The sequence below is a fragment of the Lagopus muta genome, chromosome 11 (genome assembly GCF_023343835.1).
Source record: "Lagopus muta isolate bLagMut1 chromosome 11, bLagMut1 primary, whole genome shotgun sequence".
In the NCBI taxonomy this organism is placed as follows: domain Eukaryota; kingdom Metazoa; phylum Chordata; class Aves; order Galliformes; family Phasianidae; genus Lagopus; species Lagopus muta.
Window position 1 is genome coordinate 13207997 of NC_064443.1, and position 14011 is coordinate 13222007.

The 14011-nt window shown below is 46.3% G+C and overlaps 1 protein-coding gene across 7 annotated transcripts in view; it reads right to left on the reverse strand.

Annotated features, from left to right (window-relative positions):
* CADPS (calcium dependent secretion activator) overlaps window positions 1-14011 on the reverse strand; it is a 174115-nt gene that overhangs the window by 110376 nt on the left and 49728 nt on the right. For all 7 annotated transcript variants that reach the window (XM_048957060.1, XM_048957057.1, XM_048957056.1 and 4 more), the window contains exons 4-6: window positions 8345-8425; window positions 4833-5069; window positions 3046-3167 (exon numbers count right to left, since the gene is read on the reverse strand). In XM_048957060.1, the coding sequence (XP_048813017.1) occupies window positions 3046-3167; window positions 4833-5069; window positions 8345-8425 (440 nt within the window). The remainder of the gene's footprint in view (window positions 1-3045; window positions 3168-4832; window positions 5070-8344; window positions 8426-14011) is intronic.

Consider the following 14011-nt stretch of genomic DNA (forward strand, 5'->3'; position numbering starts at 1 on the left):
ACTCACTGGCCACCTTGTTCTCCAGCCATGCAAACAACCACATCAGGAAAGCAGCTCCTGGCAGGGCATTGCTGGAGATGTGCAGCAGCCACCTCACCCTCTGAGTTTTGCAGAGAGCAGATAGCAAGACAACTGGCAGGGAAATAAAACCCTCTAGGGCCTGCAAGAATATTGTTCCAGTGCAAAAAGCAATAAAATCCTGCCTGGACTGGGATTTGGGATATTACGTAGAGGCATTTGTGGGTTAGGGCACAACACAAAAGCTTTTTCTTACACAACTTATTAAAAGCACTACTAATAATACACTGCAAGTCTGATCTGAAATAACCCTTGCTATTTCAGGTCTGCCTTTCTCTAGAACTGTGCCATCCTCAGTACTCATGCTGAGACAGATAATCCTTACGTGAGGGGATTGTGCTTCAAGTGTCAGGAATCCAACATGGAGCCTAAGAAGAAAAAAGGACAAGTATTTACTGCCATCCTGAGAGGCAAATCCCTTGTACACAACCAAGCTGACTGTTTGGTACACCCCACTGCTCACCCTGCCTCTTCCAGGCTCCTCTAACAGGATTCAGGCTCCAGAGTCACTAAGATGAACATCTGATTCTCAAAAACGGCTCACAGTTGAAAGAATCACAATTTAATCTGAGAGAATAGCGCCTCTTTTCAGAACTCTTTTCAGTGTTAATCTGCCCACAGATACTTAAGCTGCATTCCTATTTTTTGAGCCTCTGAGATACAGATGACTTGGGATGTGCAGGGGTAAACTCCCCTGCTTCAATACTCACACTTTTGTAGCAGTGATGCTCAATATCCCCCAAACTTACCCCACACACCCAGGTCATGCAGCACCCAATGCAAAAACACACAAAAACTTCAGGTCTGGGGAACATGATGGGGCTCCATGGGGTAGCTCAGCATGCCCTGCCTGATCTAGTTTCTTCACCAATGAGTGTTTTTCTTATGACAAAACGTACATGAGCAAATGTGGTGTGAATGACCTCAGTGAAAGTGATGCTGGCATCCAAGGGACATTTCAGAAGTCTATTTTGGCTCAGCACAGATCTTTTGTCTGCAACACAGCAGACAAAACACGCCAAGGACTTTTCTGAGCAGTTCCTATGATTGTGTGCATCACCGGAACACCTGAGGGCATTCAAGTCATGTATTAAGCAAAATGACAAACACGCCACATCTGGTTCATTCTCTCTTTTCTTCTTGTCTAAAGAGGAGAAGGTAAGTACAGTAAACTGCTTTCACTCAGCTTCTGTGTCCCCTGCATGAGGAAGCAAGGTGAACAGTGTACTTCTAACACACAGGAGGAAAAAGGCAACGTTTTCTGTGATGGTCTCAGGTTTCTGTGGAATGTTACTGTAGAGTCTTGGCTTGGGTGTCTTTTGGCTTTGGATGTAAATCCCAGGACCCTCAACAAATGGAACTGCCAAGCGCTTGGGCTTTTTCATATATATTTGCCCAAGTGATGGAGCAACGCATAATACTTCAAACCTGACTTGCACCTCTGTAGGAAGTCAGCACAGAGATGAGGGTGATGGACTTACATAACCTGTACCAGGCCATAGCATTCAGTGTTGGCTGCATGTTCCTGAGGGCTGATGGCTTTCTGCCCAGACACTGTACATTTCATTACAATAAAAAGACCCATTCAATTAAAGAGCTCACTCCTGCATCCCTTATTTCCAAAACAACACTTGTATAAATGCTGACAGCAAGCAGGCTTGTATAAGGAAGGACAGATTCTTAGAGCAACAGTGGAATGAAAAGACTGAGATAAGAAAGTACATGTAAACCAGCAAGTCTGCTATTTAATATGGGGAACAGTAATTTCCTCCAAATAGAAGGAAGCAACAAGAAAACCTAAAATAGTGACAAATGCAGGTTCGTATGGAGATTTTCTTCCACATACAGCACTCCTTCCTTCTCTGAAGCAGATTTTAATGCATTTTGAAAAGTAAGCTAGGCTGCAGTACTTCCCCTGATTGGGAATATTGTGTTTAAATCACTTACTGCAGATCCCTATTCTTCCGGTACAGCGCAGGGTCCAAAGCATCAGCATTTTCTGTGCCTCTGCGGCAGGATGGCAGCTGATGGAAGATGTTATCTGACACCTCCATGAGAGCACCTCCCTTGAACCATCTGCCTGCACTGCTCGTGCATTTGCATGTGATGCAACTGCACGGTTTCAGTTGGCTCCAAGCTTCCTTCCTTCCATGAGCTTTGAAAGCTCCTGGTGAAATGTCACTGGGGATTGGTCCATCATAGGAAATAGGGTATGGGATCAGAGAGAGAACATCCCAACGGCAGCCCCTCCTGCACCACCTAGCATCTCTGGAAGAGCTTTATTTGAACTAAGAAATTATATGAGGATGTGCACTCAAAATGTCGTTAAAGAGTGAAATCTCTGTGGTAAACAAGAGGAAAACAGTCTCAAAGCCACATGAACTGAGTTTCAAGTCACGAATATAACAGATCAGAAAGGAAATAAACCATTCGTCATTTTCTTCTTCCAAATTAACAATGATTAATTACTACTTGCAGACTAATACAAAATCTGGAGGAAACAGGAAAAGCAAAGTACAGGGCTGAGGTGGAAGTTGGAGGGTTTGGGTCAAAGAGGACAGAAAAAAGCTCTGCCCTTGAACTTAACCTCGGCACCATGGCCTCAGACACAACTTTAACCAAGCGAGTTGAAGCCTTCCCCTACTCTTCTGTTCCACCTCCAGCTGTGGCTGCTGCTTCCCTTCCTCACAGGGCCACCAAAACCCAGTAAGCCAGTAAGGATGAGATTATGTACCTACACCTGATGGCAACAGTTCAGATGGACACTCAGACAAGCACTTATCTAAGTGCCTGCTTAACTCCATCCCTACTTAGCAAAGCACTTACGTACAGGCACAAAGTTACATGCTACAGGGAGACATAAGCCTGTTATTAACACTTTTTTTTCCCTCAGTCAGGCAGGGCTTATGTGCCATTCTTAGTCGCAGAGCGATGCTCTGCGTAAGTGACATGAAAAGCAAGACTCACGTTGGCTTTGATGCTTCAGCCTGGTCAGTCTGCAGTTTCTCACCACCTTCCACTTCCATGGTGCAGTACACGATGCGGTTGGGGGCCAATGACTTCAGACCCTGAACCTCCATGATGACGACCTGCGGGCAAAGGAAGGCAGTGTGAGAGGAGAATCTTTCCTCAGACCTCACTGGCTGCTGATCCCATGGGTCAGGCAGAGTTCGGGTTCTCCCTTGTGCTGCTGGGCAAGTAGGGGCACCAGGGAGACCTGCAAGGAGATTGGCAGGCCTCCTTGGCTCCTTTCTGATGAGCAAGAGTTCAGTGTGCAGAGCAGCAAACAGATCTGCCACCTCTCGAAGTCACTGCTTCGCTCAGCTGCTGCTTCCCACTGGAAGGGTTCAGCTGGAGCAAAGCATTTTTGACATCCCACTGTAAGGATGAGTCTTTTCACAGCTATACACGTTACACAGCCTTTTCCAACAGAGAGGTCCAAGGCTTTGTGATAGTTCTCTGCTCCTCTGTACAGTAGCACTCAGAAGTCAGGCTTTATTTGATGCTGCCACTGAAGGCATTGTCTCTGGGTTCACAGCCCTATTTTAAGAAAGACTGAACTGAATATTATAAAGATGGTTTCAGCCCTCTAACGAGTTAAACTCTGAGACTTGACAACCAGCACTGTACATTTTGCACTGGCACAGTGTATTGAGCAAGAGACTCCGCAGGGAGAGAAATAGGAAACTACACAAAACCAGGATTTTCTTATTTTTCTGCATCCTACATTTTTGACCCCATCCTGGTGCTTGTTTTGACAACGTAACACAAAACCATTGACAATCAACATCTCTGCACCGGTGCTCTGAGATGCTGATAATTCCATGGAGTAAATGCCTCGCCTAGAGCACAGATATGTTTGCACAGAACAATTAACTCAGCTGAAAACAGCACTACAGAAGCACTTCTTTCAGGACAGAGACAGCCTATTTCAGAGGAAACCGTGTGTCCCTGCAGCACTCTGCCACCCGCTGGGCTGTACAGACCTACAGCTCAACCCACAGCAGAAACTCAGAGCTCAACACAGAGCAAATGGCAAGCCAGCAAACCACAGTATTTCCACACAATCTGTTGGGTGCATTCAAACCTCAGCAATTTTTAATGATTTTCCAAAGAGGAAGCAAAGCTTGCAGAGAAATAAAGTGGCACCCCTAACTGGCAATAATTAAACACTGACATTTACAGTGTGTTTCAGTACACTGAGAACTAGAACTGCCAATGAGGAACCCCTGTAGCATTATACAGGCAGAGTTGTCAGCCTCAGGTTCTGGTTTTGTTCCCTTAGTGCTGCAGAAAACAAACTGCAGTAGCCAGGATACTGTGCACATCTCAGGGGTACTGCAAAACATAGAGGCCCAATCAATCCTTGCATTTATTGCAGTGGTTTTAGAAAAAATACAGGGAGAGGGGCTTTGGTTGGAGCTACTGCTGTGCAGTCAGAAACAAGCTTTATGAAGTCAGACAAACAGGCAGATTTCTGAGCCAGTAGATAGGCATCAGCAGGAAGTTCTTTTACAGCAGGTTTATCTTTTACAATTTTTTCCAGCAGGATAATCAGAAGCCAGAAAGGACAGTATCTGACTACAGGCAAAGCTTCTGGTAACTCAGAGAGGTTCCTCATGGAGATCAGAAAGTGACTCCTACTGATCTCTCTCCACCTAACTGTTAAGCTTGAACTCTGCAGAAGTTGGCTGCTGAAATTTCTGTTCCACCACTTTTGCAGACTGCCTGCTGGAACACAGTGTGAAGCTCACCTCCAGGGAGAACGACAACACAACGTCTGACTTGGACAGCTGGTTCTCATTTTCTTCTCCCATGTCAATTATCGAGGTGTTGTGACTACGCTTCAGCTTCTGTAGCTTGAACTCGGAGCCTCCTTTAGACACAGGCATGCTCTCTAAGTTGGCCATCAGGAGATTGACGGAGGACTTCAGCTCCTCGATGTACATGTTTTCCATTTCTTTGGACACAAACTTGGGAAACTTGCGCTCCTTGGATTCAAAAACAAAAACAACAGAATGAATCGTGGTGACAATCAGCACAGGGAGAATCCCTCGGGAGCATCTGCAGAGAGGGGGGAACGCCCACCAACCAGATGACAAATTACAGCTTCCCCCTGTGTAATGCAGAACCATTATCATTAGCTTCCCATAGAATTACTACTTGGTCCTTATCCAACTTTGCTGTTTCTTGCATGCACTTGCACTTCATTTGTTTCCTGTCTGCAAATGGCTTCCTCGTTATGTATTAACTCCCAATTTCAGAAACAACAGGTCAGTTCCCTGCTGAACTTTGCGACCGACAGCAATTTACTAACGAGTCAAAGCATGCAGACATTTCAGGACTTTGTTTTTCCCCAATCTCTCAGATGTGTCAGCTGAAAAAACACTACTGAGCCCAAGCTGTGAGAGGAGCCCAGGGAGGCGAAACAGCAATATGTGGGCAGGACTGCTTGGACCCAACTGCAGAAAGGGTAGAACACCCTCTTCACTACTCGCCAGGGCCAGTGCCTCCTTCCGAGATAACCCTGATGCTAGCAGTTCTCTGCCTGTGGATCCTGGTGACTTCACTGGAAGATCCTCTCATGCTGCCTGCTATTAACAAGACCATGAGAACCAACGCGACACTGTGAGGAAAATGTGATGTTCTCCAGAACATGCTCTCTGCTTTGAATTGCTGCCTGTGCCCCAGCTCTCTTGGGCTCCTGGTCTATGCCCCACACCCTCACATATGTCTGCCCATTCCCTGAATGTGCTCAGGCTTTGATCATCTCACAGCAAGACTGTATGAGGTGTACGACAGCAAAGCAGCATCTGCAGCCAGAGAACTTGAGGCTGACATGCAAAGCATCTTCTCAGTTGCAATTCATAACAAAATAAGAAGCAGTTTGTAAAATGTACGCTAAAAAAGAAAACAAGGTCACGTTCATTCTATAAGACTGTTATAAGGCTGCTGGAAAAATACTCTACTGCATTCAACAGCCTACCCACTGCAAGCACAGTTCACGGCTGCGTTTACTCCATAGAGTCTTCTGTTTCAAGTCTCAATCTTGGGAAGCAATTCTCTCAAGTAAATTAGAGCTGGTGTAAGATAAATTACCTAATCAGTCTGTGTTACTGCATAGGCATTACGAAAGTTGCAAGCCACCTCTAGAGAAAGAAAAAAAACACAGCTGTTTCAGATGTTGAGAACTACTGCTGAAGCAACAATGCTCAAACATGATTGCTTTTTTCACCCTGCTGCTGCCACTCTCTCCAGGGATTCAACTTTGGCGCTGTCCCCAAAAACCTCTTCACAAACACAGCAAGGCCTGAGACAGTTCACTGTGTGTCACCAGCAGCTTCTTATAATGAGGCTAAAAGCAGGTAGCTAGAAGTGATGCGTAGCAGTTTCATTGGGATTGGGTGTGATGATGGAAATGCAGAGATGCAGCTACAGTCCTAAGTTACCCAGCATGGTCCTGAGATATGATTGCTTTTAGAATCCACTGCCTTTGTTGTCTCTTACCTATAGATGTCCTCCTAATGAGGAGTTAACTTGCCTTTAGCACGGTGTTGGTTCAATGAGCACTGCAAGTCTCCCTGTGCAGCAAAACTGTGTTAAAAGCTGCAAATTGGAGATAAAATTGGAAACACTGCCCTCTCGCAGAATTGAACTGTGAGCCTACTCTGTGCTACAGGAAAAGCAGTCCTGCTCAGAAAGGAGGATACAGAGAAGGACTCAAAAGGTCATTTGGATGCCTCCAAAAGGCAGCATTCATGGGTCTGAAAGAACAAGGATTCCTGCAGACAGGTGCTGGTGGGATCTGACATTCTGGAGAGAAGGCCTCCAGCAGCCGTGTGAACGAGATTAAATATCAATGACTGCCAAACAGGTAAGTCATGTTTACTACTAACCTCCCTCCAAGCTGCACTGCTGTGTTTGAAGGTTGAATTCTGCACTGGGAAATGTCAGCCTGTGTTTAGGACCTTGGTGTGACTGTCTCTCACAGGTCCAGCAGTAGCACAGTTTGTTTGCAGTATCCTTGGGGGTGAGTGGAAAAGGCAAATCGTTGTTTGCAAAAATAACTCGTGAAGCTGCAGCCTCTGCTGGCTGCTGCTGAACTATGCACATGCCATAAAGACAAAACAAAGCAACAAAATCAGACTATCTCAATCTCGTACCCAGAGCCTGGCTACCCATCTCAGAGCAGCAGTGCACTGCACAGGGGGGTACATCTCACTGCAAAGAAAAAATATTGTCCTGAAAATAAAATGGCAGAAGGCCAAGTGCTGAACAAAGGAAAGCAGCTGCAGTCAGTTTGCTTCTGGTGTTACCTTTCTCATAAAAGCCTCAGCACTTGGACACAGCTTCTTGTGCACACAGGGAGGGATGTGGGTCCCCAGCCTGAGCTAAGGCTCTCTGATTACACCTTTTTGTTTTCCATGTGGTAACAGTTCCCAGATCATCCAGAAGCCAGATAGATCATTCCCAATGTCTTCAGCTCCATTAGGGTTTTATCTATAGCTCAGAGCATCTGATCGGAAGCAAGGATAAAATCTTGGCTGTGCTGATGTCAACAGGGCCCAGAATTTCTCTCCACAAGTGGTCAACCAGAGGCCAAATAAATGTGCACTGAGAGAGGTGTGATTTGTTCCTAGGGAGATGTCTCCTTACAGAAGGGTCCCTGGGGCACTTTGCTGGGTGTGTTGTTACAAAAACTGTCTTGAACTCCCATGTCTGCTGCTCTGGATGACAATGATGCCCACAGGGGTGCAATGCTAGCCTGCCTGTCCTCATGCCAAGTGTGAACGTTTGAGACAGCAAATGTGCAGCACCCTTACAGAGGCAGAACGTACCTACAGGCAGGGAACTGTGGCTCCCAGCAGCCCAGTGTACTGCACAAACTCTTTAGGGCAATTCTGGCTTCCTGTTACATGCTATATATTACCAGCCAGCAAGGAAATTTGAAGAAGAGGGTTCAGATGTATATGTGCATATCTAGCTGCAGCAGTTCAAGACATTTTCTTTCCCAATTCTGAGGACTCGTGAATACACCCGAATACTCTGAAAGCACTTAAACTATCTCAGCTCATTAGGGACATTCCAGGAAAATCACATTGTAACAGCATCTGCAATAGTTGCTTTCTTCATAGGTGAAGAACTGCTCATTTTTTACTGTGATTATTGGGAGGAGAAATCTGCGAGGGAAGTGCAAGACCTGGGAAGAGTAACAAACTACTTATACACTTGTCAGTGCAGAAGATTTGTAAAATTTCTTTTTTACCTTGGCAATTTGCTCTGCCATTTGAAGACGTCCATCCAACTCACGTCTGATCTGTGCTGCTTGCTCATCTGGGTTGTCCAGCTACATAAAACCAAACAAAAATATTAAGGTTAAAAGTCAACCAATGCAGAACCTTCAGAAGCCGTCCAGTTTTTCAGGCTGATCACTCAAAGTCTGTGTGCCATGTTCACAGGGTCCCAAGAGGGACAAGAGCAGAGGAATGTGCTAGCCCTGTTGTAGATGCTTGCACAGCCTCTGCACCCAATCACCAAGCAAACACTCTCCTGCTCCTGCCTGGCACCCAGAAAAAGACTGCAGCCTTCAGCAAAGAGCTTCTCCACAACATTTCCCACAGCCCTGTAGTTCAGGCACCTGCTTGGCCCCCAAACATCTTCTGAAGATAAAAAGTTGTTCCTGCCGATTAAGGAAGCAACTACAGCGCATGAGCAAGACACAGGTGTCTGCAGCGAGCAGTTTTCCATTGGTAGGACTCAGAGGTAGGTATGTTATTCTTAGTGGGAATACGAAGTATAGATCACACAACAAAAAAGCACAAAATCAAATTCAGACACCAAAGAAGTCAAAAGTCGCAGTAATGACGCAGCAACCTTATAGCACCTTTCCACTCCAACCACTCTTCAGACCCTTCCAGAGTCATTTTGGCCTCAGTACAAAGCTAGAAACATGCTGTGATGGCTGGCAGTGGGGCTGCTCCACCCATAAGCGCAAAACCAAGCTCAGCCTGGTGCTAAACCTCACCATTTTGGTTCATTTCTTGTAAATGTGACTCCACAGAGGATGGCTGGCTCTCCCATCCAAGCGCCCTCTTCTGGCTATTCTGGAGGAAAGGGGCAACTCAAGAATCCAAGGTTAGCACCCATAAATCACTTTCTGAAAGCCCATCTTTGCCCCTTTTTGAAATACTGCCTATAGACAGCGACTTCCCAACCTGTGTCTTAACCAGCCAGGGCTCAAGGGCTGATCCTTTTGGCCACCAGCAAACAGCACTGCCACCAGCTGCTGTACGTTAGCTCTGCTGTGACAGCCACACATAAATGAGGTTTAAATGCTGGTCTGGGGTTGCTCTCACCACCTCCCTGTGTTTTATCCTCCTCCAGAGACAAACTGCTTTACAGAACAGAGCAAGGCTGGTGCAGTGCAGTCTGGAAAGCTACAGCCGTGGCAACGACAAAAGTTTCAGTTCTCAGGCTGACGAGTTACGAGCAATTCTGTTAGAGCTTCCCAAGTGTGCAGACATATCTTGCTTTCCCCCAAACCAGCATCTGCCCATGTGACCTATGTCCGCTTGCAAGACATGCTCACTCCTGTGTGGAGCAGTGTGCATGCAGGAGGACAGCTGTAAATTGCTTCAGTGCAGATTTTCCAAAGAGATGACGTTCATTGCAGCTGAGATTGAGGGGAAAATACATTTTGATCATTTTGAAGGCCTCCGTTACAGCCTTAATTAAAGCAGGAAAATAACACGTTTTAGGACCCTGATTCAAATTCCACTGAAGCTTCAATGATCGCTAGTAGCCACCTCAGTTTCACTCACTGCAGCTGTACCAGTACACCTTTCACAACCTGCCACTCTCACCTCCATATTCTTGATCTCCAAACCAGTATGGAGCCATAAAGCACAGCTTCCTCAGCAATTCTACTAAACAAAAGCATCACATTACTGATGCTCGCACATCGGTGATGTGATAAGGTGCTCAATTAAAGGGAGGAAATGCACAATTCCAGACTTCCATATCTTTGCAGCTCTAAAAAAGGGGGCATTACTCGAACTCCATCCAAGCTGCAATAATTGAGGCTAATCACACATCACCCAAAATAGCTCAAACGTCAAATATAGAAACCAAGGATGCTGCTTTGGAGATGTTTTGCAGTATGGTAATGAGCCAGAAAACTGCCTCTGACTTTCTGTACTTTCTTGATTTTGCAGAGGTTTTCCAGTGATGCTACAGGTGTCAAAAACTGTGTCGTGGGGAGATCTGACCGCAGATTACTCCTCTTAGGAGGCAACAAACTCAGCACCCTGCAGCAGCAGCTGGATGGGCACCGCACTCCTCCCCAGAGCTATGGGCTGCCAAGCTGGTAACCGAGACTTCAAGGAAACAAAGAGTATTTCCAGGCTGTATTTTCAATGACTCTGCAAAACAGCTCCACAGGAAGAGCTCATCTGTCGGAAAGTGATGACAAAGAAGCTCAGCAACAGCCCATGACAGCCAACAGAACGTCTCCCACTTGTTGTGCAAGGAGCAGGGTGAGGCTGCAATCCCCGTGTGCTCCCACAGCTCAGTCACTGCTCCTGCTGACATCAAAGCACACCACGTATGTTTTACACAGCCATAACACTGGAGAGGACTATTAAAAGAGCTGTGCTGGTGCCCATAAAACATACTCTGCTCGTGAAATCAGGTACGGGGCGAATGTAATCCATGCTATGTAAGCGATATCGAACAGCCAAGGAGGGCAATGCAGACCCTAACGTCATTACAATCCGATTTCTTAACTAGAGAATGAGCTATTTAATTCCTGCCGTATGTATGCCCACTTTATATTCAAATACTTGACAGGCAAATACGTAAATGATTTACAGAGTCAAGGAGAAATTGAATTAGTTTCATTCTGCATTATGACTATGCTATGGGTATGCTACGAATAAAGCAAGGAAATAAATCAGAAGGTTGCCCCAGTCAATTAAATGGGAAAAGTATTATAAATATCAGGATGTATATGATTTGTCAGATGTGCTGGGCTTTTCTTCAGCAGCACACCACAAATAGATGACGTACATAATTTGCAATTCTCAACTGATCATTACCCAACTGCCTGCTGGTAAATTAGATGTTTTCATATGTCTGCCCGCATACAACATTAGTTCTCTCTGCTTGCCCTGCAGAGATTATCAACGTCGGTGTAACAGTTGTTAAAGTAAAACAATAAAAATAAAATAAAATTATGCAGATTTGATTTCGAGCGGAGCCCAAAATCGTCCAGAATCACAGCTTGTCTGTCACTGAATGCATCGTGGGGTGTATGCCTACTTTTAACCACATGGTGACTGTTAACTGCAAGGAAAAGATCTTGCAAAAGACCACTTTATAAACTGCTAAATGTGAATAAATTTTAATGAGTGCTAATATGAAAGAAAAGAGGTTGAAGACCTTCATGATGGAGATGTGGCACTCCGGTTTGTGACTTAATGGGCATGGTGGGGATGCACTGGGGCTGGATGTGGAGGTCTCAGAGGTCTTTTCCAACCTTAATGGTCCTATGATTCTATGATGCAACTTGGAGCACACAGCATTTAATTCTGGGCAAAACCAATCACCTGCATGCAGGAGAACCCCATGGCTTCCTCCACTCTGAAACAAATGTGCTGCAGAGCTTTGCCTTGCAGCATCCCAAGGGATGGCAGGTAGTCTCGATGCTCCTTTCAAAGGTGGAGGAGAAGGGAAACAAACCCATCTAACCAAGCCCTAAGATTTGCAGCAAGATGCACAAACTCCTCCCAGTCCATGCTGAAATTGTTTGCTTCCTCTGGGAAACACCTCCCTGCACTACCGGGCTGAGCCCTGTGATTTTTAAAGGCACAGCCCCGTCTCACCTCCACTCACCCCAGAAAAAGCCAGGAGCATTCCAGGGCAATAACAGTGTTAATGGAGACTTTACATTCCAGTGGTTTTGGAGCAAAGCGCTACAGATTTAAAGCCCCACTTAAGGCTTCAGTTTATCACCGCTTAAAGCCCAACAATTACGAACGCAGCCCTGGCTCCAAAAGCGATGCTGGGCTGCCCTACTCCCTCCTTCATCCATCCCTTTGCCCGGAGCCATTTCGCTGGGCTCGCCGCAGCGCGTGATGCCGCAGAGGAAAGGCTGAGCCTGGCGGACTGCAGTCTGCCAGCAGCGCAACCTAAAGCCACCCAGAGCTGTGCCACCAAGTGTGGATGGGGCTCTGTCCCCACAGACACATGCAATTCAAACACAACGCCAAATGTTTATAAGCATTAGTGGAGCAGACCAACGCACTGTGCTCTCAGCACCGTGAAGCTCCTGCTTTTTAAACTGTCACAGCGAACAGCACCGCTGGAAATAGCTTTGTAGGATGCAACAAGGATGTGTAAGGACAGGAAGCGACACGACGTGCAGCCATCAGCCTGGCACTGACAGCACGCCCCGCACAGTGACAGGTATTGTCGCCATAATTGTCATCAGCCACAGGAGAGGAGCCAGAAACCATTGGGACCATTTAACAGTAAAAACCCTCCCTGCCAGTCACTGTTAATGCTAACATCCCTTCCCAGCCAGAGGAGCACATGTTACCAAGTTGCAATAAGTGGGGCTTGCTGAGGGTGTTCCCCTCCCTCTGAGGAAGGTTTCACTATGGCTATGAGTGCAGCCATCCCCCTGCACCATACACTGCTGCAGAGCACAACGCAGTGCTGGAAAACCACATTCTAAATGTGCTGGCAATGCAGAGGCATGGGGATATGCTTTGTGCTGCATGAGGAATAAAGCCACTTTGATTTCTAGGTTCCTGACCCATGCTCTGTTGAACCCCACCCAGCCAAGACAAGGGAAGGTTACCGACACCGAGTAGCCAAACCTACAGCTGATGTCCTCATAAAATAGTGAACTAAAACCAGCTCAGTGGTTGCACTGATTCTCCAACACATTGACTTAATGAAATGCTTCTCCAGTGACAACACGCGTCAAGCTCCTGGAAACCCTTTGAACACTGATCTGGCCACTCACCCACCCAAAATGCAGCCAGATTACTGTGTTATGTATGGTTACTGGTGCTAAAAGCCACCAAGAGGAAGACCCAGGCCTCTCACCCTTTGGCATGCCAGCAGCTATGTAGCTCAGCAAAGGGTAGATTTTTCAAAGCAAACATGCTGTAGGTGAAGGTTGAACAAGAAAACAACATGGGTGACAATGTTGCAGCTTTGATGTAGAGCTTTAGGAGAGATCTTTGTCTAGGAAAGGGAGGTTTCACTTTGTAATGCACAATAAGAGAAAATGCTGAAAAATTCATAAGTCCCCTTCAATTAATAATTAATCAATCAGACAAGGCTCACTAGTATCTGAGGTGTCTGGCACCATGGAGTGCTCCAGGACAAACCCCACATGCAACACAGTCATAACTGACCTGTAGCATCCTTTCCCAAAAAGAATTCCAATAACTAAAGTAATATTCTTTCCCATAAGGGTCATAAAGCTCTCAGCTCAGCTGATACCTCAACTAGACTGCAGAAAGGGCTGCAGGCTCCCTCCCCACATGCAGGTGGGATGCCGTGCTCTCTTTCAATCAGGAGTGTGATGGATGGTAAACTGTCTCATAGCTTACGTCAATAATACCCTGGGCAATGTGCTAATCCTTTGTGCAGCAAATTGCAACCCAAAGCCTGCCAGCTGCCTTGGGATTTGAAATGAGAGAGGGAAAGGGAGCAAGGACAGTGTCCCAGGTATTGCCCACCTCTTGGGTCAGCTTAGAAGGGGCTGGGCATCAACACAGCCAGAATGCGGATCTGAGCACATCTTCCTTCCTTTCCAACTCATGATGGGGCTGGGGGGTTGCTACAGGACTGTGTCCTATTTAGAAGGGCTCTGCAATGGCTGCGTCTTGGTCTGTCCGACTCACTGCATGCTTTTACT